This window comes from Manacus candei, unplaced genomic scaffold (genome assembly GCF_025592945.1).
Source record: "Manacus candei isolate 608988 ecotype Guabito, Panama unplaced genomic scaffold, ASM2559294v1 h1tg000077l, whole genome shotgun sequence".
Classification (NCBI taxonomy): domain Eukaryota; kingdom Metazoa; phylum Chordata; class Aves; order Passeriformes; family Pipridae; genus Manacus; species Manacus candei.
This window is the reverse complement of record NW_026138125.1, coordinates 4,455,816-4,481,942: the sequence shown is the minus strand read 5'-3', so window position 1 is coordinate 4,481,942 and position 26,127 is coordinate 4,455,816. Positions and strand designations below refer to the sequence as shown.

Below are 26,127 nucleotides of genomic sequence, written 5' to 3'. Positions count from 1 at the left end.
AGATGCTAACAAGGTTAGAGTTTTTTATTCAAATTAGTAATCAGAGGACTAACTTTAAAAAATGTATCCTATGTACGTTTATGGCAGCGTTCAATCAGCACTAAATTATAAACGAATTTAGCTAAGTTCAAGTTAAAATAGCCATGGCAGAGCACATACACTAATTTGTAGAGTTGCAGCTCTCTTTGAAGTTTTAGGATCTAAGCTGAAGTAGCAAACTTTCAGAACCTTTGGCAAGACTAATTTGTGCTCGGTAAATAGAGTAAAGATTTTCACAGCGTGAGATAATGTAAGATTGCAAAAAAAAAAAAAAAGGGGGAGGGGGAACCTGGAGGTTTTTGAACCTTTTTTCTACCCTTCTGTCACACTGAGTAAAAGTCAAAATCAGCAATTCCGACTCATATAATATCTCTTCTGAACTTCAGTTTGGCTTAACAAGGAAGCCAAACCAGTTACATTCACCACTCCCTTAATAGAGCTGAAATGAATTTATCCTTGCTTTTAAGAAGAAATAGGTGCTGGTTATTTCTTTTTTCTATGATCTCATTATGATGCTGCCTATCAAGCTGCGCAGCTGAAACGGTACAGTGAAACTGTGGGGAAGAGAAATAAACAGGGAGTTAAACAACAAAATTAACTTCTTCCTTTTTAGCCGAGATTATTTCAGTTGAAGTGCCATGATGCAAGCGTACAATGAAGAATACCTTCTCACAGGGCTTATTTAAATAAATAAAAAGAAAAAAAGAATATTATTCAGAAAAGCAAAAGGATTGTTCTTAGCCTGAAAAATATCACTACACATAAAATGTTCGTCCTATAAAAAGGTTGGGAGGCAACCTGCATTGCTCCATTGAGAAAAATCACTTATTGAAGGTAAACTGAGCCCCAAAACAGTCTCATACATTAATATTCTACTTTCAGGGTCTAAGTCAAAGGACTTTTTGGTATGTAGAACATATGTGAGCACATAGGGGCACATCTGTGCAGAGTGAGGGCCTGTGCCCTGGAGATGGAGCAGCTCCTCAGGTGGGGAACAAGGGACACACACACTGAGACGGATGAAAAACCACATCAAGGACCGAAGGAGACGGTCTGTGATCACAACATGAATGGAGAGCAGATCCAGCTTTTCAAAGCACAAAACCAGTCCGAGTACAGGAAGGGGACATATGACACGCATCGTTTCTCATTTTCCTGCACTGGAAACGGGAATGACTAACGTTACTCAACAGATTTATTTTTTTCTAGCAATATTCATGTTCAAGAAGTAAAATTGGACCGTGTTTATGGACTCACTGCTTTCATACCCTGAAATATTTGGAGCAAGCAAGGTGTAAGCTTGCATTTATTAACAATTCCCACACTTGTCATGGGAAGTTCATATATTTTTATATATGGAAACTCGTATATTTTTCTATATCTGTTCCAGTGCTATGATATGATTTGAAAGGAACACAGCTTTTTCCTTATAGAGATAAACATAGATGCATCTATAACAGACTGGTGCATGATGATAAAATTTGCAGAGAATAAAGCCTGGCCAGTCAAGTATTAGATCACAAAAAAGAGAATATTTTTCACAACTATGACAGGAGAAGTTCTTCTGCTTTTAGAAATATTTTGTCAAGATTTGTTTTTTCCTCCAGGAAAAAAAGTAAACTAGAGAAAGAAAAAAAGAGCCATCCTCAAAAACTTTCCCTAAATAAACTACACTATAAAAGAAGCTCTGATGATCTCTCAGAGATTGAAATAATCCCCTTTTCAGCTAAAACTACCCATAGCAATGAAACTGAAAATACTCGAAAAGAGGGCTGGAGACTGTCTTGTAATTAACATTAAACAGATAACATATTTACAAGGAAGTCAAAATATTTTGGAAGCCGATAATCCTGTAAGCCTTAACGTGGTATAAAAACAACAAATAAATGCAAAGTGTTACTGTTACACATGCCTGCCTGATCAATGGTTTTCACATATTGATCTATAAATGGAGTTGACAGTCTGTGTTGGCTGCACATTTTCCAAGCAGCTCTATTTTTGTACAAAACCAATACGGGCAATTACCTTTGTTTGAGATGCCAAGTCTTATCAATTCAATGTGATTTAGTGTCATTTTAATTAAATATCAGGATCTACTTCAGGACAATCTATACAAACAAAGCCTCAAACTTGACTATAAGCTTGATTTGAAGTAAACATGTACAAGCCCTGCAATTTCAAAACATGGCTCAAAAACTCTGCTAAACAGAAGGCTTATATTTTTAGCAAATTTATTTCTGTCTTTTTGGCTAGCCATAACTTTGGCAAGTGTTCTATGATTACAGGAGTAAGAAACAAAAGAAGATTGCTTCCTGTTTCTCTGATAATGTATTAGAGAGATAAATAAACCTACCAGTTTGTTTAACCTAATCAGAGAAAGCTCTAATACATTAACATTTTGGAATGTCTAAATAGATTCTAATTCTTAATATAGACACCAATAAAAAAGACATTTCATTGTTTGAAGTTGTTCTGAATGAAGCAAAATGCACTTCCCCAGGGTTTAACAGATGAAAATAGCAAATATTCATTTACACTGCTAGTTCAGGTGCTATCATAAAGCACAGAAAGAGCCTTCTCTTGTCACAGTCTGTGTCCAGCTTCATGATTTGTGCTCTTTAACGTCTACATTAATATCAGTTTCGACTTTTGCACAAAGCTCAAGCATTTCCATCAAAATAAATAACATAAACACCCAAGAATCTCTTGCACGGTTTAGGTTATGCATCCCACATTTCCATCCGCACCACTATAAAATGCACAAGTGCATATGGCCCTACTGATGTATGATGCACATCCTTCTTTGTCACACTTCGTAAAATAATCTGTCCACCTTCAAAAGTATAGCCCCAGGTGTGCTGACAAGCACCACAGTAAATGCTTGAGAATACAGCAAATCCCTGAGAGAAAATTAGGTATTTTCTTCTCTATAAATCACCAGTCATCTTTCTACTTTTGTGCCTGGTTTTTGCCCTTTATTGTCCAGAGTGGGCATTTATTTTTTTTTTTCTGAATCTGTTTTAGAAACCTATATTTTTGGTGACTGTTCAATATGTGCCAAATGGTGATTGCCTTAATCCACTCAAGTAGGCAGGTTTTGCATAAGTGGAATAAAAAGGATTTGACCCATTTATTAGTAGAACAGAGTATACTGCACACACCAAATATTGGCAGTGAAAGAGTAATATGGAGTCCTTTATTCAGCTGTTTCTAGGTTTTCAAAAGAAAAATCTTTCCAATAACAGGACAAATGAAAAATAGAAAATAAGCATAATCAATGGACAATCAATGGGCACCTCATAGGCAGACGGTGAAAACAGAAAATTTCCAAATAGATGAGGATAAATTTATCTTTTAGCACAAAATTATTAGTTTTTATTGATATACTGGTAATATGTGTCTTTTATCAGGGATCTGTGTACCTTTAAATAGAAAGGTGAAAACTGTGCATAGAAGTGCAATGAAGAAGAGTGTCATGAATTTTAAAGCAATATTACTAAATTTATATATACATACATATCTATATATATGTCTGTGTGTATCACTTGGATCTTTCTTTTTCAAGACACTTGGATGGACAGAAAATACTCTCCTCCATTACTTTTCCCAAAATCCTTCAGCAGTCACATGTACAGACATGTCAGCACAGGGCTGATACACACAACTGAAATTTCTCTGCTCTTTTAAATTGAATCTCGCTGCATTTAAAGCCTGTGTTTGAAAATGTTTGTATCTGTAGAAATTTTGCTTTTACTTTGGGCGTTAGCAAACAAATTTAAGAGGCTTATTTGAGTAAATACGCCCAAACACTTTCAGTCTGTCAATATCTAGTCAGAAAATTCTGCATGGCAAAAAGAGATGAAAAGAATCGAAATAGAAAGGAAATTAGTAGCATGGCAAGCTTTCAATCTATTATGCCAGAGCCAAGTTTGCTTGGTAAAATGACATATACTCGGTAAAATTCCGCTTTTATATAATTAGCTACTAAACAAATGTAATACAAAGCAACTTTTCAGCTCCCAGCCAATGCACATATATTGTACCTGCTATGGTTATTGGAATGCAGCAGTGAATATTTATGTCTAATTTAACTTTTTAGAGCCCTTGCTCTGTAACAGTCCAGCATACTATCCCCCAAACTAAAGTTATGTAACAAGGTAATATCAACAATGAGAAACTGCATGATAAAATCCTGCCCAAAAGTGAAAAATGCTAATTTTGTCTCATTTAGCAGCTGGATACAGAAATGCTCATTAGTTTTAAGAGGGTTAATCCTTTTAACTTTTGCATATTGATATGCCAATTATGCCTAATTGTACAAGAGGCATCAGTCAAGGTAATAGTGCATAAACACATGAAAGTTATTAAGTACATCCCAACATGTAATAAAGTAGGTGTTAATTGGTAGCTGAGTTCTGCAGGCTATTGAGGTGGATAATTCATTGAGAGATGGATCACTTGTAATTTCTCTACATAATTCCTTTTGCAGTCTCATGCTGTGATGTTTTCATGCTTGTCAAAAACAACTGCAGCCTAGTGCCTTTTGTTAAACACAGCCAATAAAATGTTAGGCATCATTAAATATACTTAACTTTTAAACTTTTTCAAAGGTACAGTTCTTCCTCATAATACATTACAGTATTCCCAGTAAATTATTGTAAGTAGTGTTCCAGGTTTGTGGTGGAGGAACATTTCACATCAGATAAAAGGAGTAAACATGTGCAGCGTGTCTGAGGCAAAGAATGTAATTTAAATGGAGTATGTTATCAGCTGCTAAGATCTAAACAGATTTTTCTCTCTAGAAATATAAGCTGAAATGGGTTGTTGTACCAGAGAAATTAATGAGTAGAATAACATATTTCTAAATAAGTCTGAATTTTGAGTAAAAAGGGAAGAAAATATGGAAGATCTTGTAGTGTTCCTCCATTTAATAACTTTGTCAGAAAGCTGAATGTTTCATAGGAATCCATTACATCAACAAAACAAAAAATTAATGGTTGGCATGGTGGTGAGAAGTGACTGAGACCTGGGACTCTGTCCCCAGCTAACAGAGTTTTCTCCCTCATTTGCATTCTCTGAGAATAAAATGGATCTGGAGTCCAAAAAGTGGCTAACATTGCATAAATAATTTTGTAACATCATATGGCCTCAGCTGCAAGTTGCCACCATTATGAAAGGAAATTAACCAGGGGAGACTCATACCAATCAGTTTGTTTAGTAGCTCAGAAGGAGTACAGGGGCAGGGACACAACTGGCAATAGAGTTCATCACTAACTACTTAATTTCAAAAAAAAAGGTAATGGGTAAAAAATGACTCAACTCCTTCAACTCCATCAACTATTGAAAAATAAGTTCAATATCTGATTTTTGTACAATTCATTCAGCCTTAAAACAAGACTTATTTTTGTTACAGAAAAAGTTATTTATTTACAGAGCTGAAATTTGCATTTTCTTTTGTCAGTTTTTAAAGTCTGCCTTTTGAGAGACTGTGACATACGTCTGACACTGTAAGCACTACTCTCTACAGCAGTCTTACCTAAGTACTATATCAACTGAGAGTAGAAATGCTGACTAGATGTTATGATCATGGCCACCAAAGCCAAATTCTGCCTTTCATCGAAGTAAAATTGTTATTCCAGTGACTAGCCACACTCCTGAAAATATATTAGTGACTTTAAATACCTCCTTTCAAGGGATGATCACGAAACCAGTATCTTAACACACATGAGATAATTCTGTAGATTTTTAAGAGCTGGAAGACTCGGAAAATATTAGGGGTGTTTTACTTACAGGCTCAGCGACTTTCACATTGTCAGACAGAATCATAGATTTGCTTTGGCTCAGTCTATCGTGGTGACTGTTGGCATTTTTGATCCTCATTTGAACAGCCCCCGTACTGTGGTGGGAAGGATTAGGCTTTTCAGAGGCTGTATCGGAAGTTGAAGACCTTTCCATGGTTACTGGGTTGACCTGAACAACATAAAACAAGAGCATTAGTCTGGGGACTCTTCATACAAAAGTGTATCAATGCCAGTTCTGTGTCACCGTAGACAGGACAAGAAGCTGAGTTGCCTTGCTGGCAAGATCTTGATCATCTTGGAACACCAGGATAACTATCAGCTGTGTCAGCCTGTAGTTTTTATTATTGTACTTATCACTCACACATCCAAACTGCCTTGGAAGAGTTAGTTTGTGTAAAAGATTATCCTTATCTCAAAAGCCATTCTCCTCCATGGTGTAATCTCCCTGCAAGCCTCTGTCACGTCCAGCTGGCAGCCACTACATTTTGTCTTTGGCCCTGCTCACACGACACATTTTAAATCTTGCAAAGGAAAACGACACGCTGTGAAGCCAATTAACATATCTTACCTCCACAGTTCCATACGTTCATGCTACAAGTGCATCACAGGGCCACACTGCAACCCTGCTAGAGTCAGATTCAAACCCAGAGCTAATAAAATTTCCCTTAACTTTTACAGTTCTCCGACTGCACAGATGGGATTTTTGTTTCTCTACCCATTTTTAAAATTTGAGATTGAGAAATGGAGGAACACATGAGCTCTCAAGCCCTTGGAGGGATTGGGGGGAACTTAGAATGATCACAGTCTCAAACAGTGCTGCTCTTTAACCTCCTGTTTTGGTGTTAGAATCACTCATCAAACTCCATTCTAGTGATTCAACATCCCCAAATATTTTTCATAAGCAAAAGTTTCTTTATGTTTCCTGCACAAAACATCAAGACATCGATCTACAACACTTACTTCGTTTTTCTCCCCACTTGTTCACCCTGGGACTACTACTATATGTAAATCATGAGTAAAGTAATATTCTAAGAGTCACAAGAAAACTGGCTCTTTATGGTTTTATGTAACCTCATGAGAAAATGTGTAAGGAAGAGATACTACATGAGCTGAAATAGCTGGTTTCCCAACTATGGAGCCAGGGAAATGGAAATCCATTAAGTGCAGTTATAATATAAACTGTTGAAAAATCAGCATTTTCCAAATGGTTTGAAGACCACAACTATTTTAGCAGCATCCCCCCAACCTCTGAAGACTCTAAAAGATAAAATTCCCTGATTTTTAGAAAACCCATTGCTGTAAAGGTGTGGGAGCAGAAGAGGATACAGTCCTGGTGTGAAGCTGGGAGAGAGATGAGGAGCTGTGCTGCATGTCTCTGAGCAGGACCACGGACACTGTGCTGGTGAGGGACACAATTCTCATAGGTTCAACCTCTCCTGGCACTGATAAAACCATTCCTTACAGGAAACTGCCTCAAATGTAGAGGATGATGATGAGAGGTCATGTGGTCAGAATGACTGAGGTTGGAAGAGACCTCAGTAGGTCATTTGTTTCAACCCCTCTGGTCAAGCAGGATCACCTAGAGGTGGTTTCCCAGGACCATGTTCAGAAGGCTTTTCATAGAATCACAGACTAGTTTGGATTAGAAGGGACCTTAAAGATCATATAGTTCCAACCCCCCTGACATAAGCAGGGACCTTCAGGGGATTTTAAACTCATTCAGCCAGATATATGGAAACATGAGGAATCATAGCACTCTTGAAGAGAGAAATGAGAAGAAGAAAGTGTTTTAATATTAGCCATTACTCAGTCAGCATGACAGAAACATTGAATTTAGTAAGAGAAAAAGTAAAGCTTACGCCCATTGGCTGTTTCCTACATTGAATCAGTTACTCAAGAATCACAGAAGTTGAACCCCTCATGAGAAAAATTAGATTAAAGCTGTTTCCTGTTACTTGGGAGCAAACATTATTGCTGCAGAGCTGGTGTATGACACTGGAGAAAATTCTTTGCATGGTGGACAGCACTGTGTGTTCTCCCTCCCCAAGACACTCCTCACCACCCTTCAGAGCAGTCAGCGCCCAAATCCATGTCACAGGGACACTTTGCCATTTTGGCAGTAAAGACTGCAGCTGCTCTAAGCAGGAAATGATTTTTTTTTTCCCCTCCTCCTAAACTTGGAGAGTCAAACCATTTTGTATTTCATGTTGGTATCAAATCAAAATTGCTTCTCAACAGATTTTCAGTAGGCTCCAGGCTGGAGAGCTGATCAGACTCGAGAGACGAGAGCAACACTGGTTCTGTCACAGATCCAATGTTTGGCTGGAGCACATCACTCAGATTTTCTTCTGAAATCTCCCACCTATAAAACTCTGACGTATCCCTTCTTGGGAGCATCATGAGTTTTAATTAGGTACTCTCTGTCTGGTGTTGCCAGTACATGATGTGCTATAAAAAAGTTTAATAGTGTGACAAAGTCATCCCCTGGATCTCAAGTAGGAACACAGCCAGTAAATGACAGGTCTGCAAAGACTCCTGAAACTTTTAATTGTAATCTCATTGAACCTTAATTAATTTTTCTGAAAACTGGAACTAATTTGCACACATCAGGGTATATATAAGGTGACTTTTCTGAGTACCAAAATTACAGGAACCACCATAAAAGAGAAAAAGAAATCTGAACATTTCCACCAGATTTGTCTTAGTGTAAAACATGATAAGATACTGCAGGGTACGAAGAAGATCTTGCAGAATACAAGAGAAAGGTACAAGTCCCAAAAGTTGCTCCCTTAGGATTTTCAGGTAGGAATCCTTTGCTGTCCAGACTCCATTCAGACTCCAGACAGCGTTACCAGCCCTACATGCCAGTAGATGGCACCCTGAATATGAGCTCCACAAATGCAACAGCATCACATTTGCATTTGCAAGAAGTTTTTGGTAATCCCCACACTCTGCCCTGCTTTTTTTTTTTTTTAATTATTATTATTATTTTCATTTTTAAAAAATAACAGAGGGGAAGACCATCAGGAAACAGATAAAATATTGACAGAAAACATAAAAAGGCTCCTATCTTCTACTTTTATGTGTTGGTGCTTCCAAACTGTTAATAGCAGCATCAGGGTCAAGTTTGGGCGGGTTTCACTTCCATTGGAAGGCAGAGCTGCCAAGCCCTGTGCAACTCCTTGTGAGGCATTCCATGTTCATCATATAATTAGCTAATTTGCCTTTTGGCAAATAGTTAGCATCTGGATATAAATTTTAGTTTTGAAACCTCCTATGGTTCATTTTTTTGGAGAAAGGCATTAAACTAGGACAGACTTTCCCCCCCTCTCCTCTCTGTTGTTTATGGGGTCCCTGGAGCAAAGGGACAGCATTACTTTGAGGCATTGGCATAAGAGAAGAGGGGCAAGGGAACACACTGAAAATTCCTCTTGGAAGTACCTGTTTTGGGGCACTGTGTAACAAAACGGACAGGTTGGAAAAGGGTGAGAAAGAGTGAGGGACAAGAAAAGTCCTTGACATGAGGTTGGATGGATGATGCAGGAAGGGAAAACTGATTCACAGAGTGGGGAAAAGAGGTTACATTCGGTATGAGAAAGGAGAACTTTAATTTCTGGGAAGTAGATAGATCAGCTTTCTTATGGGGCAAGAAACACCACCAAGCTGAAGGGATAAAAACACCTTTCTGGCTTTGGAAGCAAAAGAAATTCAGTCCTACAGAGCCAGACACTTTCAAAGGTACCTCAGGAGGTCAAAAGCCCTCTGAAGGAAGAAGAGATTCATCCTTTAAATAAAATTTGCAGCATCAGTGGGCCAACCCTTTCAGTCACTTTTCCCACAGATTTTTCCATGTGTTTGGGATGCTCTGAGAGGATCCCAGTCTGCTCCAGAAAGTAGCATAGCAACCTCATAGCAAAGCAGGTTGGGTTTAAGCCAGAGCTCAGGTACCAATTACAGGAGTGAGCTGGCTAATAAATATTCAAGGTGACATTTGACAGACCCTAAAGACCCAAAAACCCCAATTTCTAAATATACAGTTGACTTGCAAACACAGGTATTACAGAGGTGAAAAATGGAAAGGTTATTGAGGATGCAAATCCACAGACACAGCAAAGCCATCCCACTTCTGAGAATCAGGCCCAGGTTGACAGTAGCACAGCAAATTGTGAAGATCAGGTCTCAGTCTTACTCACAAAGTACTGGATCTTGCCAAATCTATTCTCAAGAAGGTTTTCTGTAACGTTCTTTTAAAAGTAGAGCTTTCACAAAATTGTGATGTTTGATAACAGTGAAAATATGTCAGTTATTTCTCTTTTTTTGTTTGATGAAGAAAAAGTCTTTTCTGCCTTTTCAAACAGAGAAAGAAGATGCTTAAGAAAACAAAGTAAAATTGTTAACTTCCAAATGAAAACCAAACCAAAACAAAGCCTTCCTTTGCTATTTGTAGTTTCCATGAAAAAATGTAAAAATATACTTTTTAGCTTTTTGAAACAATGAAAATGGCTCATCTTGCTTCCATTCTTATATCTTCGGTAACTTAACTATATTTTCTGTCTCACAGTAAGTATTGCCCTCCTACAGCAGCTCATGGACCTAGAATGGGTTTCATATTGCATTTATCAGCATTATAATTCACTTTATACACGTTTCACTGTCCAGAAATTGATCTTATAATTAGTGGACTGACCAGTATTAGCCAAAAACTTTCTTTCATGAGTTTTGGTGCAGTACTGGTAAAGTCAGTATATAGGTTTTCTACAAAGCAAAGCATTAATTCTTCAAGAAACAAGAGGATAGCAGTAGTTCCAAATTTTGGCTTGAGCTGTGCCTACACTTCTTACAGCTACACACAGTAAAAGACAGAATGCAAATGTTCATTCATCAGCATCTTGAACCAGAGAAGCTGTAGCTGCCCCTGGATCCCTGGAAGTGTTCAAGGTCAGGTTGGACGGGGCTTGGAGCAACCTGGGATAGTGGAAGGTGTCCCTGACCATGGTAGCAAGTTGGAACTAGATGATCTTTAAGGTCTTTTCCAACTCACACCATTCTATGTTTCTATGATGAAGTAGTTGTACTTTCCTCAAAAAAAAGGAAAAAAAATCTGTAATTAATATAATTTCTTGCATATGTTATTCAGGATGGAGATTAAAATAAGTGCATATATTTTTCAGTATTTATCAAAATAAGCTTTCATTTCTTCCACCTTTTCTCCTTGTGACTTATGCACCGTTATCAAGTCAGAAGCATAATGAGCATGAAAGTGTTCAACACAGTAGTGTGAAAACACTGCAAAACTCTAGTGCATCCTGTTGCACTGACTAATTTAATTCTTTTGCTGGAGAGCATGCTGTACTTGAAGAGAATCTACAAAAAACCTAATGCAACAACATCACAGAAGAATAAAAATCAGCACCAGGTTCACCACGGCACTCGAACTGTGGGCCTGCAAAACCATGAAAATGGAAGCGGAAGTTACAGTTAACAACTGAAAAAAAAACCAAGTGAATGCCACACACGTGGTGAGTCAGAGCATTCCTGTTGAGGACAACATGTTACTGTGTCTGTGCAAGAAGCGTTTAAAACCAGCACACCTACGTAGATGTTCCTGCTGTTGGGTTTTGCTCTTGGCCTCTGCTGCACTCTCTGTTATCTCTGCTGAAGCACAGCTTGAGGCAGCAAGTGCTTAAACACACACTGATGGAAATAAAGGGGGACAGATGAAAAAACTATAGGTAAAGAGAGAGGATGGCAAGTAAACTGCCTCATAGCTTTTTTCAATTGTTCTTATCTGCACTCTGCTGTGTATTTATTTTTTTTGGCCATCCCCACTGAGCTGCTCTCACAGCAAACACGTCACTCCACTGTGCCCAGGGCATGGACACAAACAGCAGAGGCTGCTGAGGGATACGGTGTCCTGGGCTGGTGCCCAGAAGTGTCCTGCAGCCGGTTTATCTGAGTACTAGAAAAACAGAAAAATCCATTGTAATGAAAATATAAAGCAGATGTAACATTCTTATGGTTTTTCTTTTGTAAAAAAAAATTGTCACGTACTTAGGAAGCAGCATTAACTTCAACCATAAGTCCTATCTTTAAATAAAGTATGTGATCAGGAATGACACAACATCACCACTGCCTGGGTCCTTACTCCAGTTTTGTCTTTTTATATCAGATAGACAATAAACCAGAATTTAGCGCTGAGTTCAGTCTGATGTAAAATGTTAAATGCCCTAAACTCAACAGCTCAGTTTCCCTTATGACCCCAAACTGCAAACTCATCACTGAATTGATGCACCCTAAGTCCTACAAAAGCCATGCTCATCAGCATTAATTATCACAATCCCTTTTACTTTTTTTACCTGATGCAGCCATATTAGGCTTTTCGTGGTGTCTTTCTGAGCAAGGATCACAGAGGTCATCTTACCTCGTATCTAAAAGCTGGCTTTATAATTACTCTTTTCTAGCCCACTACTTGTGGACTTTCTGCAAATAAAAGCAGAAATGCCCCCCTAGTTCTTCAGGCTACTCTAATTTACATGTACAGTTACCAATCTCTCTCCTGTGGTCAAAGAGAAATCATCTTTTCTGATTTGTTTGTAGCCATATCTCACTGTCCAGAATTTCTCTGTTACCATGTGTGGCATAAGCTGCTCAAACCATTATTCACAATTTTTTATACTTTGAGGTATATAATTCAGTTTCTACGTAGGATGCACCTAAAGGCAAATTTCTTGACACAGCTTGACCCAAATCACAGATTCATAGAATAATTGAGCTTGGAAAATACCTCTAACATCATCTGCTGAAACCCAGGACTGCCAGGTCCATCACTAAACCATGTCCCCAGGCACCACATCTACATGTTTTTTGAACACTTCCAGGAATGGTGATTCCACCACTTCCCTGGACAGCCTGTTCCAAAATGCCTGACCACCCTTTCAGTGAAAGAATTTTCCCTAATATCCAATGCAAACCTCCCCTGGCACAACTTGAGGCTGTTTCCTCTTGTCCTATCACTCAGCAGATCACCTAGGTAGTAGCTCAATACAACAGTAAAGCATTAAACAACTCTTTAGGCTGAAAAATCTTTTATCTTTAAGATGTTAACCCAATCCTTGATATGATGAGCATTTCAGCCTTTTTTGGTTTATTCTCTTATGTTAGGAGAGGGCTATATTTTACAACAACACAATTCTCACAACTGAAATCTCCTGTACCAGCTTAATATCCAGTACAAACAAAGTGTGCTATGATATTAAAGAATATCTTCCTGGTTTGTGAAATGCAGGACAGGCAGTTCCAGACAGGTCTTAAAGGCTGATCCTGACCTCAGGTTCCCAGTTGAAGCTGATGGAATTACAGCAAAGCAATTGTAACATCAAGCACAGCTGAGGAGGAAAACTAGAACACTCATTGCATCATGGAGTCAGGCATGGAAATGCACTTTATTACAAGAGGGAGGGACACAGACTTGCACCATTGTGCAGTGGTAACGATGTTGTTTCATTTTGCATCTAGGAACATACTGAAAGTTTGTTTTGATAACTCTGTTCCTAAGAATTAAAGTGTTAAAATGCAGTGCTTCATTTCTCATTCCCAATAGTTACCACACATATTAGGAATATGTGATTCTCTACTTACAGCATGTCCCAAACCCACATGAGCACAGTCTACACCCCACAATACCTTACAGACTGTTACAGTTTGGTGATTTCCTGTCCATTGACAAATGCAACAAAAATATGAGTGGCTTTCTGCTATGAAGTTTGACTGCAGGTTTTTTTCTAATTCCTCAACAAGTAGTAGCACATCAAAAAGTCAAAAAGTTAAAAATATTAATTAAAATAATAGAAGTCTGATATTGAGTCCCACTTTCTAGCAAATGGCAGAAAAATATCCAGATATATTCAGTAGAAATACTATTAATCTTTACAAATTTTTGCTTGATTTGCCTCAAGGACTAGATAAAGAGAAACACTAAGAGAGAAAATTTACATACCTGTCCTGGACTGGCTATGGGTATCAGTGAGGATTTAAACTGGGACCTAAATTCCTCCTTTGTGTTCTGAAATTTTTTAGAAGATAATATATGAAAGCCCCCATAGTCTATTCTCTGCTATGCACAGCCCTTTGAAAATAGCAGGATAGATGACAAAGGAAAACAAGGACTGGGAAAAGTGACTTGTACCCTGTAAGGCAGAGACATGCCATGTCTGGAAATGCTTTCCTATCTGGATGGAAATGGCTTAAGAATTAGAAAGAAACAGGAATGGAAGACAGTAACTATTCCAAAGTTTCAGGGATACAGTGACAAATTCTTCACATTCCCATTTAATGACTACAGATGCAACAATTCTAATCCTGTAATTCTCCATGACCTGCTGTCTACAGGGTGCCCTGCACAAAGAAAATTTGCTAGGAAGCATCTCTGGGATATTACTGAAAACAATAAAAACACGTATAACAGGGTAAAAGAGCATCTTCTATTCAGCAAGTGACTGCATATGGTCATGTCTCTTCTTGCATCCCTTAGTTTCTTAATTATGTTACATGTGAAGGTCTCAGGAAAGGTAACAGTTGTTTCAAAAGTTCCTCTGTCCCAATATATCATATGGGATAACATGATGGGGTCTGTTTTCACCACTCCCGTGTCAATTTAATATCTCACTTTTGAGTGGAACTTGAAGCTAAAAGAATCCTTTGTGTACAATTTGGCCTGCCTGTATTCTGGGAACATTTGTCCATAGTGTAAATTCAGTTGAATATGTAAAAGAACATGCCTGGAAAAAAAAAAAATTGCTACTTCTAGGTCTTCCTGCTGGCAGTGCATGTCTTTAATTTTTGGAGTGCATCTGATCCACGACACCTGCCTCTGTTTTCCACGCTGTGCAAGCTAGACTGCAATCCTTCAGATGAAGAGTATTGGTTATACACACAGTATTAACTAAACAAACTGTGAATATCATCCAAAACTCAGCCCTTCTAATACATCCCACTACACTGAATAGCAGAAATAACAGGACTACAATGGTTTAGACATTAGACCAATGGCAACAACTAGTTTACAGCAGTAAACTTTATAACTTCTTATGATTCTAAGAATTTAATTAATTAAACACTAAATAAGACCTAATAAGGGCTAGAGGAGAATGTTTGGTTATTCCTGACCTGACCTACACATGAGAAAAAGATAATTTCCTTCCACCTCCTTCCTTTCTTCTATAGGTTTATATACTACAGATAAGTTAAGAGTAGAGTCACGGCTTTCCAACCACCTCAAGTAAGACTGATCAGTCTAAACGCATTTTACACCTGCATATGATGCTTGTTGCATGGTGACTTTTTAGTTTAAAGCTTTCTAATTCTGATTTAAAAAAAAAAAAAAAATCCAATGTTTTCCCTAGGAAGATCACATAAGAATCACAAATTTTCCCCGGTGCTTGAAAGAAATCTGTTCCTATAGCCTAAATGTTCAGAAAAGTGTTGTTACTTTTAATGTTGCCAGATCTGAAGTGATGAGATACTATGGGAAAGGTTATTCTTGCAGTATTTACAGATACAAGCAGAAGAAGAAGTGACAGAAATTTCAAAGTAAGGCTTCTTGAAATACTTCCAGCTCAATTTTTGCAGAACTTCTCCCCACAGAGATTCAGATATTCATCCAAGCTTTCCGTGCTTACCTGAACTAGACATGTGGTGATGGTAATTTTGGAACAGCCCAAACTCTCTGGAGAAGTAGAAGAGTTGGTACCACAAGGCAAACTGATGTAATAGAAAAATATTTTTTAAACATCTGAAGGCCTGCTGCAAATAGCCAAAGGAAGAAACTTCATATAAGTCCTAAATCTCAGAGCTTTACCATCAGAAATTTTGGGTTAAATTTGGTAGAGACTGTAAGAAGAAGTTACCACAAGGCCAGCTCAGGTAGGATGTTGCAACCCATTTGTGTCCTGCACCACGTTCGTGTACAGGCACATCCTCCACTGGTTGATTCAGGGGAGTGAAAACACCTCACTTTCATCACTGCATAAAACTACACACAAGTTTTATCCCACTCTACCTTTCAATCACTTTGCACTACTGAACACTTGGAGCAGCTGTAAGTCAAGCCTCAGTTTGCCCTCTGGTCCTTAGTTCCTGCAGCAGCACCATCCCCTTCACTAGCAAAAATGCCTCCTTGAGTTCTGTAAAGCCTTTGGTGAGGTAGCAACAGTAGCTTTAACCTCTTAGAGTATCTAGGAGTTCCTTAACTTGCAAGTTTAAATGCATATCTGTTATGTCTTACTCCATTTTGCAGTTCCATATACCCATCATCCTACAGAAGACATGGCTGTCAAACTGAAATACTGAGTTTATTGAATAGTAAAGGCTTTAAATCTCAGATTTTCAAAATGAATTAAAGAATAAAGTAAATTTATAATAAAACTATCACTTATTTATTTAAAACTTACAATATTTTTTTATTCTGACACTACCTGCCTCAATATTGTCTTCAACAAGAGGCTTGTCCTTTATCCTGACAGTGAAACCTCCTCCCTCCCACTCCCTGGGATGATGTTCCACTCCCCGTGCTGTGCACATGAAACAGTCCCTCCTACCCTCTCTCAATCTTCCGTCATATGTTTCTGCAGCAGTTTTTATGCTGTGATCCTGCAGCTGCTCCCTTTACTTCTTCTCACTGCTCCCACTTCCCATCTGAGGGAGGAAAAAAAAAGCCTCCAGACACTTTTAATCTGTTCCCACACTCCATCTCCACTCTCCTTTGCAGAGCTCCTGGTGCTGCTCTTCTAAGAGACGCTGCTGTGAAATGCAGCAGAGACGGCACCTACAGCTTTAGGAGAAAACTTTTAAGCTGTAGCAGGAACTAGAAGGGGAAATTCTTTGTGGTTTGCTTTGAGCAAGCCCCTCTTCTGCATTTTTTGGGGCCCCCAGTTTGCTTTGTTCACCAGGCACCGCTGCCATGGCCCAGAAAAGAGCACAAGGCAGCAGGAGGGTCTGCCCCACCATGCTGCTCCCCAGCACCACGTGGCAAAGCAGAGAGAAGACAAAAGCACTTGTTTTATGTGATAGTATCTGATATCACATTGTGCAGCTAAGATGTCTGCACTTCACAGCAGAGAAATACCAAGGGTGTTGTGGTGTCAAAACTGTAACAGAATCACAGAATGCTTTGGGTTGGAAGGGATCTTAATGATGAACTAGTTCTAAACCCCACCATGATGTCTCTGATTATGCAAGAAGTTTGAGCATAGGCTGTGTTAATTATATAATTTTTTTAATTTATTTTTTTTTTGCTACAAATGTAATTCTTTAGTAATGAGACCAGAAAACTTCATTTCACTAAGGTGGTTCAAGGTGACTCCAGGAAACCTTGTGCACACACTTTCTGCAGGCCAGGGGGCCCCAACCACCTGTACCCCCAGTCCCACCACAGACATGCTACACTTGGTAGGAGCAGTAAAAGTCAACAGCAACAGCAGCAGGATCCACATGTGAATACCAACAGTCATAGTGAGAAGATCCACAGCCATTCATCTGCCCCCAACCTTGTTAAAAACAAAAATACTCAATGAGTATTACATTTTCCATCGACTGTGGGTTTATCAGGTAGCGTGGTAACATGCAGAGCTGGTGGACTCCTCAAACCCCTTGTTGGATTAAATAGCTGCACTCAGCTCAAATAAACCTTTGCAGACCTATGTATCTGAGGTAAAATGTCCTTACAGTGCATCAACATTATTCCCTAAACATCTGAACAAGTCTGGTAAGAAATAGGTACATTTAACATCTTTTAATTTATACAATTTTTGTACCACATCTTAATAGATTCCCTCTCTTCTGTTACTCACATTCTGGCAAAGGTTTTGCAAAAGACCCAAACTTTAGGAGAAAATTAAACCTAGAAAAGAAGCTTTCAAATCCAAACTCTGTGTAGCAATTCTGAATGTCTCGTGTCTGTATAACTGCATCCTACTCAACCCAGAGCCAGTGCTGGAACTTTCAAAGGAATTTCAAGAATGAGTTGAGGACACCAGTTCTTCTAAGCTTCTGTCAAAATTTGGAGCACTCCGTGCCTTTTCCAGGATCCTTAATGAAAGAGGAGGAATTGACATTTTTCACTAGGGCTGTTTCTGCTTTCTTTGCCACTCCAAGAAGAGTAGGTGGATTAATGCTAAATGGATTAATCCTGAATCTAAAAATCATCATGAGAATTTGATTACTCATCACTACTAGTTACTATACTTTGCTGCTTTTTTTTTTTTTTTTTTGCTTTTTCTAATAAATTAACCAAGCATGGAAAGTACTGCTGATAATAGAAACATTAATCTCTCTAGATCAAACCTCAGCACTACTCAGCCTGACACACAAAGGGCAGAATGTGCCAGAGCATCTTGGCCAGTTGGAAAGTCTGAGGCAACACCTTCCCAGTGGAAAACATCATTTATAGCAAAACTATTTGCTAGAAATGCCTTTTGTTTGAGAGAGCCCAGGGAGGCTTCTGTTGGTGTTTGCTGTGGGTGTCCAGGTTCTCCTGCAATGTATGTGTGTGTTTGGTTCTGGCCAACATGACCATGTTGGCTGGGGTCCCCCACCATGGACCCCCAACCATTCTCCCACCACGGAATGCTCAGTTCTTCCAACCCCACTGTCCCAAGCAGGCACCTCCTTGCCCCAGCAGCAGGTGCCTCCTGAGCCCCAGCTGCAGCAGAGACACCAGAAAGCTGAGAGCATCCTGACGTCCAGCAGGCTGGTGACAGACCCACCAGTCACAGAGGTGACTCTCTTGGGGACAGAACTCCAGAACTGTCTTCACAAAATGTCTCTGTCATTTCCTTCCTCCCCCGCAAAGGAAGGGAGTTTAGTAACATCCTGAGCAGCAAACAAACAAGTACAGGTGCTCAGCCCTGTGCCCTGCCCAGAAGCAGCTTCAACACCAAACACAGTGGTGGCTTTGCTCAGGGTGGGGCAGGAAAAGAAATCCAAAACAAAGAGCAAGCATGTACTTGAAGCACATCTCTTCAGCTCTAAGCCACATTCACTTCTGCTTTTCCTTCCTCCTCAACTCCCCCTCCCCACTTATCAGGTTGCACTTGTCCTGAAAACTGAGGGACATCTTGGAGAAGGAATTAGAAGTCCCTTTAAGTTCATCTGTTTGAGGACTGTGTCTTTTTAGTATAAATGTCACAGGCTTTGGAAGAAATATTCATGAAAATCACAGTACAAACCCACAATAGCCAACTTAACTACAAGTGAATGATTTAATACCTGTCAATCTCAAATGGCAGGAAGAGTTATATTGGGTCTTAAACAACCTTAAACCACCAACCATAAGAGTATCAAACTTGCTTAGTTAATTTGTTGAAGAAATGCTTCAGTAAGTATCCATGCACTGTCTGAGTCAATGCAACTTGCACATACACACAGTAGTTTAGAAGATAGTTTGGAGAATACCAATATCTGTTTAACCCTCTGATATCTTTCCCACTTAATTCCTAAAACATCTCTTTCTCGTGCAAAGGGAGCTGAATGAAAACACAGACAAATTAAGAGAAAAAGGTCAAAATTTTCAAGTACTTTTGAATTTTGGTTCTTAGTTTCCACAAATAGGACTCACTTTTAATGCATTTCAGGCCTCAACACTCCCAGATGACTTTAACGTGAGGCAGTAATGCTCTGAAAATCTGCTCCAGCATGACCTGGCTGCATCCCCAGGCTGAGATCTAGCACGGACTATGTTTGTCCCATGGATTATGTTTGTCCCGTGGTCAGTTTGCAACATTTAAATAACTGTGCCCAGAAAATTAATGCCCGGTTTTCGCATTCAGACAGCTCTCTTAATAAAAATCCAGTTGCATTCCTTTTACTTCTGTTTCAGCCAACCTGGAAGTTCTCAACCCGAGGAGCTTCAAGTTGTGATAAAGATGATGTGAGTGTACAGACCCTGTGACAAGAGGTCTTACTCTAAAAATAAAAACAGCTCAGATTTGAGGAAGTCTCAGTGTAAATGAGGAGCTAGCAGTGTTTGTTTTGTAGTGAGTATCCAAAACAATCTTTTTATAGTATTTCTCAAAGCAGAAAGACCGACAGAGGCACATTGAGTGCGTGAAGGCACAATCTTAGCATCCAGCACAGCAAAGAAACAACCTCTTCTGTCCTCCAGATGTCGATAAGAGAGCTGTTAGTGAAACTGAGATTCATTGAGGCTGCTGGCTGAAGCAGACCAATCTTAAGAGAAGGTTTCAGAAGCAGGTAACAGCAATGCCTCCTCATCTAGACCAAAGTCCCAGGTTCCCAAGTGCACACCCAACAGGGAGCTGTGCTGTTGTAAGCAGGCTGAAGGAAGCAGGGCATTCAGCCTACTCTGAGCCTCAGAGGTCATTAAATCAGTTTGGTGGTGACAAAAGCTATTGGAAGCCACCACAGAATGGCAAATGGGACAGTTTTTTGCAGTTTGTGTAACAAGGTAAAGAAATCCCTGGCAATGCTCTGAACGGCACTTGAATTATCATGGAAAATCTGGACCAAAATTTTGTCCCATCTGCTTTCTTCAGGACCAATGTTATCAATAATTAATCAGGAAAACCATCAAAGCGTCTTCATATATACAGTATCCATCAGCACCAATTTCTGTCTTCGTAGCACTGAGAAATAGGTTTGATGTATCCATGTGGAAGTTTCAGAAGATAAGTGGAATGTAAAGACTTCAGCTAGAGCTCAGGTGACACTTTGTTTAGGGTAACAACACAGAATTAGGGTATGTTCTGTACAATTGCCATATTTCAAGTTAAAAGAACACATCTAAGTACTAACAGAGGTCTTCAACATCAAGAGGAAATGTTTAGCCACATGCAGGCTTTAACAGCTCATTAAATGGTTAACAACTCACGCTAATTGAGCTGACACAGCACAGAGGTATCTAACAAAAAAAAAAAAGTCAAGAAAAATAGGATTAGATAGTTTCAGAATTAGATAGTTTCAGAATTACACATTGTGAGTATCAAAAAATTCAGAAGATTCTGCCTGTATCCCACTAGCCTTGATGTGACTCAGTAAAATAGGCCATAATACAGCAGTTCCCACTGCTCAAAGTCCATGGAATTGCTTAGCAGAGATCCAAGTTGAAGTCTTTGGACAGCACAGGCAAAGCCTAGAGATCACTGCAGCACTAGAGATCACGATGGGCACTGCTTTTGAGAACCTGGCCTGAAGCTCATCACTGCAACGAAGTAAAACTTTCTGAACCAGAAACAGACACAGAAATCCAAATCAGAAGTGTGTACAGCTGCTGGGATTGATCCAGCACCACAACAGAGGTTGTGCTGTTGTGCCACCCAAACATCAGGAGAGGAATCCAAATGTGTCTCTGCCACCATTTTAGCTTCTTCACACCAGGTAGGGAGGAACATGCCCAAGGCCACGATACAGCCCTCTCCTCTGCTGTCCTGGTGACAGGGGATCACACACTCGAGCTTGGCTGGAAGAAGATGGAGCATCTTTTCCAAGCCACCATATCTTTGTGTCAAAGCAGAAGGAAGTTTCTACGAAAAATGCTTTCAAAAAAAGCAAAAGGGCTTTTTGCAATTCAATAATAACATACAGCAGGAGCTTTAAAATACAGAGTGCTTCAGCTGTTCACTCTACTTGGAAATGAAAATGAACAAATGTACATTACAGATGTAATTGGATTGAGAGGCAAAGTGAACAAGAGATGCTGCTTTTAAATGAATTTCCCTTGGACACAAAGAAGTATGTTTTAGAGAAAGGGAGAAAATAAAGAAATATATCTCTGAGAATTCAAACTACTTCACCAAATCTCACAGCTCTGTGGAAAATGCATTTCAAATGACTCTAAGACATTGCAGCAGAAACATAAAAACCATGACAAACACAGCCCAGGAAGAGAACATGCTCTCTTTATACAATTTCCCTGTCTGTGCTGATTTGTGTATGTAGGCAGGACAGCTTTTTCCTCCAAAAAGTACTGAAAAAATGAAATGCAATCTTACAACATTACACTAAAATCTGTCTCCAATTAGCATGCACTATTCCAAAATGAGCTTCGAGCCACGTGTGATATCTTTCAACTCTGACCCATGCTTCCAAAAGAAAAACAAGTTTCTTGTTACAATAACATTATCAGTTACAAACATGGGCACATGTCATAAAGTTTGCAGCGAACTATACATTACTGGGAAAACAAATCTTCACCATAAAACAAATCTTGCTAATTCTGGGCCTCCTTTATGTGGCCCATAATCAAAGTGTTTTGTTGCGTTATTTGAACATCTTCCTAAATTACTATTTCCTTGCAAAGCTGTGCAGACCAGAAAGCTGTTCGCTCACTCACAGCAATGCAAAGAGATCTTTTCTGACAGAAAACTTCGAGTGAAGTGAGGAGTCAGGATGTACAACCCTTTTCTGGCCAGCTCCAAGGCAGAGGAGGAATGAGACTGGATTTAAACAGCCTCATGCAGGAAACATGCAGCCATGGCATCTCCACTGAACAGCACCACAAGGAACACAGTTGGCTGCTCACAGATAAACCAAGGATATTTTAGGTACAATGTCCTTTATGCCACCCCATGTCCCGTCCCTATCAGTGCCACTGATGAGTAATAGAGTGGTACAGAGTATTTGATACTGAGCAGGATAAGATATCCTTCTATCAATGTCTTCAGTCTCTAACAACACCAAGTGCCAACTAGATACCTACCCTTACCACTCAGTGACTTTTACAGTATCTGTGGCTACTAATCACCTTCCCTGTGGTCACCAGCAGGAAAGCCAGTTAGTCAAACAGTGCTAAACTACACTCAGAAAAGCAAACGCTGGTAAAAGTGATCTAATCTCTTATCCTGGCAAGTCCTACCAGCCTTTCTACCCCTTGGGGACAACTAGTCTGTCCCAGCAGGAATATGACAAGTGGTTAGTTGTTTGGAGTACTAGAGAAGGTCAGATAAAGTTGCCTCTTGCACAGGATGCAACAGGTGTGCTAGATTCTGAGCACTAATTGAAAATATCATTTCACATCTTTATCCTCTACACTTTTGCTCATTGCTTTCAAATTCGCAAAAGCCAATAGAAATAATTGTTCAATTAGAATAGTCCGAGTTGAATGTATACAAAATACACCTAAGTTACTGTAATTTTAAAAATCTTTAGGAACATATTTCCTAAATTGTATTAAGAAGGATTTAAGGTCCATTACCTGTAGCCTCAGGGATGTTGTCGTCTCATCTCAAACCGCCATCAACCAGCAACAGTTTTAACTATTTCAAAAGAACGGAAAACATGTAGGTCACATGTCTACAGACAGCATTTGGGTTAATCTCCCACAGCTCATAAAGACAGAAAGAAAGCAGGAAAAAAAAGTAAAAAGTAAAATAAAACCACTTCCTGCAAGAGCAGAAGTGAACCATCTCACCAGTGAGCGACTTGCACCCAGGGTTAGAGTAAAATTCTTCCTTATGGGAGAAAAAAAACAATTTTCAAAGTATGAAAACAGCTTCTCCGTGAAAATTGCAGCAAACAGGGAAGGTTAGCTTTTGCAGAAGGTAAACATGAGATTTAAAAGGAAATACTGAAAGGAATTACAATTATAAGCTTCAAGACAACTTCCCTTTTCTTACCTTCAATGAAACCTTTGACTACTGAAATAAATAGCTTTCAACAAATCTTCTTTGCTATTTTGAAATATAGATTTAGTAAACAGGACAATTACTGTACTGTTAGTTAGACTTAAAAAGTAACAAGTTCTGGACAATCAGAGAGTTTGCTGTTAAAAAGAAGAAAAATGACTCATACTATTGCCTGGCAGGGGTCACCCGGGCAAACACTTCTGTTTCTTCGATTTTCTGTTTTAACACTTCTCCACGAAGCAGCCCTTGGAGAAGCACAGGCACACACAGCTGCTGCCCTGCATCACTTCCTGCAGCATCTCACACCAAAATGGTCCCTCTCGGGTAGGAGGAACCCAGAGAACCTGCGGATTTAGGGGCAGATCTGTGCCTGAGGGGCTCTGGAAAAGCCCCTTCCTTGCACATGCCTTCACCAGTGACTGCCCCGTGGCCTTTTTTTCAACAAGGAACAATAATATCTTTCTAGGTCAACTTACAAGACAAGGGCTTGTCTTCCTGGAGCAGTGGGGGTTCCCATGCAGGGTAGGGTGGTGGTGTTGTGGGTATGAGGACAATCACAGTGCTGGTCAGGCTGAAGAGCTCTCTGGTGATGCTTTGGTAGAACAAGGGCATCCTTTTTGCTTGTCTCCAACAGAAAAAGCCAAACAGCTGCCATATGACCTGAGAAAATCATGGCCAACCTGATATTTAAGGATTTGTCCCAGCAGTGAGGTAAAATGAACCCTCTTGACTAGGGATGCCAGTGGAGTTCCTCAAGAAGATGTGTTCCATCCATGAAGATGTCCAGCAAGAAAGTCATTGGGTGCCCTAAAGGATAATCCTGCAGAACAATCCATGAAGGAATGAAAATAGAAATAGTAGAGATAGTGACACTATCCTAATGGAGATAGGAAACAAGGGGTGGAGCTGTGGCTGGAGTGGAGCTTGGGAACACCTAGAACGGGATTTTGACCAATTTTACAGGGCTGCAAAGAAAGGACTGATTTTCTGGCAGATAACTTCCTATTGTAGCAAATAAAAGATGCAACAAAGTTCCTGTAGAAAGGAGCTTTAGCACATCATGCACTCACTGAAGCACTGGGGAAGCAAGACCTTCAGGGACTCAAGAAATTCTTAAGTACAGAGACAAAAAGGGGGAACATAGAGCTATTGAAGGAATGGCAGAGCTATTGGGCTACAAAGTGAACCTTACACCCTCATTGATTTTTTAGTGACTTCTACAACATCCATTTCATGGCTAAAATCCAATTCTGCAAAAGGCCATTCAAAGCCAGAAACCTCACTGTCTTTGTTCCCAAACACTCACTACATGTGCCAAGAGGTAGCAGACAGGTACAGGCAGGAGAGTTGAACAGCACAACAGCTGGTCTTCACTGTTCTACACTAAAATATGATTTCTTTATAGTCACTGCATTTCAATGTTGTATTTGAAAGAGGAACTTTTGGAATAAAAAAGTGGATGTTGTCTAAGAACAGTGATGAGTTGTTTCTCCCAGGCTTGAGGAGGTGAGAAAGCAAAATGGTGCTTTTCTGTAAACTAACCACTGCTAGTGCTTCAAGAACTTGTAGCAACAATAATTATTTGCTAGTTCTTTTAAGACCAGTGTATGTTCCAACTATTTTTGTCTATGAAAGAAATATTAATTGAAAAATCTATTGTAGCCATGTGGATCTTAAGATTTTTCTCAAATAAAATCATCAAAAGCATTTTTACAGACAATAAAAAAAATTTTGGAACAGTGTGGACAACAGAACTTCATCACTAGATTGTGAAGAAATCATCATCAAACCTGTAAAATACTGCAGCAGAAGTTGCCTGTGTTACTCTGTCCAAACCCTGGATTACTGAGGACATGACATTTCTCATGAAAATGTCTTTCACTGCACACCTAAAATTTCACGTCAAGTTGGATCCTATGTCTGATTCCCTTCACATCCACTTGACAGTATGTCAGCAGCGACAAAATTCTATAAAAGGATGGCAGCTTTGCATACAGCTCAAACTTATGCAGCACAAGCTTCCTGTGTGATCTCTGAAAGGCTGAAAATACTTTAGATGTTAAAAAAAAAAAAAAAAAAGCCAGTTTAACAAAATTTAAGAGCTTATTTAATTTAAGTAAAACTAAACAGGAAGGAAACAGAAACTGCATAGGCACTACCTGGAGTAGATTGCTGCTCAATAGGTTGAACCCTGTGTGTTTGCTGTGCAAGTTAAAGATGGAGCATCATTTCTGAAGCTCTGATTCTTGTCCCTATTTCAGTGACTCATGGCGTCATTGCTTATGAGACGTGTCATCAAGCTGGTGAACATCCAGATTTCCACATCTCATACCTCAGAGAAGAGAGAATCAAGGCTAGAAAAGCAGTTTTAAATAATCACTGTTGACTGAGGGTGCTGAATGCTGAGCAACTGCTACCAACTCTGTTATAATAAATTCAAGAAGTATCACAAGCCTCCTCAGGTGTTTGAACAGTGATTCTCAGACTTGTTCAGGACCAGCAGTCTTCTGAGAGGGAAAGAAACTTGACTTTTTTTTTTCCTTTTTGCCTAGTTCTCTGTTATGATGACTGACAGGCAGCCTGTAGTCTGACTTGTATAGCAGACACCCAGTAGCAAATCTAATTCAGTGGTTAAATCAAGCCAAAATAGA

General features: G+C 39.4%; 1 protein-coding gene across 2 annotated transcripts in view; it reads right to left on the bottom strand.

Annotated features, from left to right (window-relative positions):
* Positions 1–24,777, bottom strand: part of ARHGAP15 (Rho GTPase activating protein 15) — a 332,973-nt gene extending 308,196 nt beyond the window's left edge. Inside the window, exons 1-3 of one of the 2 annotated variants that reach the window (XM_051810345.1) lie at positions 23,953–24,777; positions 23,047–23,107; positions 5,830–6,009 (exon numbers count right to left, since the gene is read on the bottom strand). In XM_051810345.1, the coding sequence (XP_051666305.1) occupies positions 5,830–5,994 (165 nt within the window). In that variant the 5' untranslated portion in view covers positions 5,995–6,009; positions 23,047–23,107; positions 23,953–24,777. Of the gene's footprint in view, positions 1–5,829; positions 6,010–23,046; positions 23,810–23,952 lie in introns of those variants that run through there. The other variant, XM_051810343.1, reaches the window with a different exon arrangement.
* Between the last annotated feature and the right edge of the window lie 1,350 nt (positions 24,778–26,127).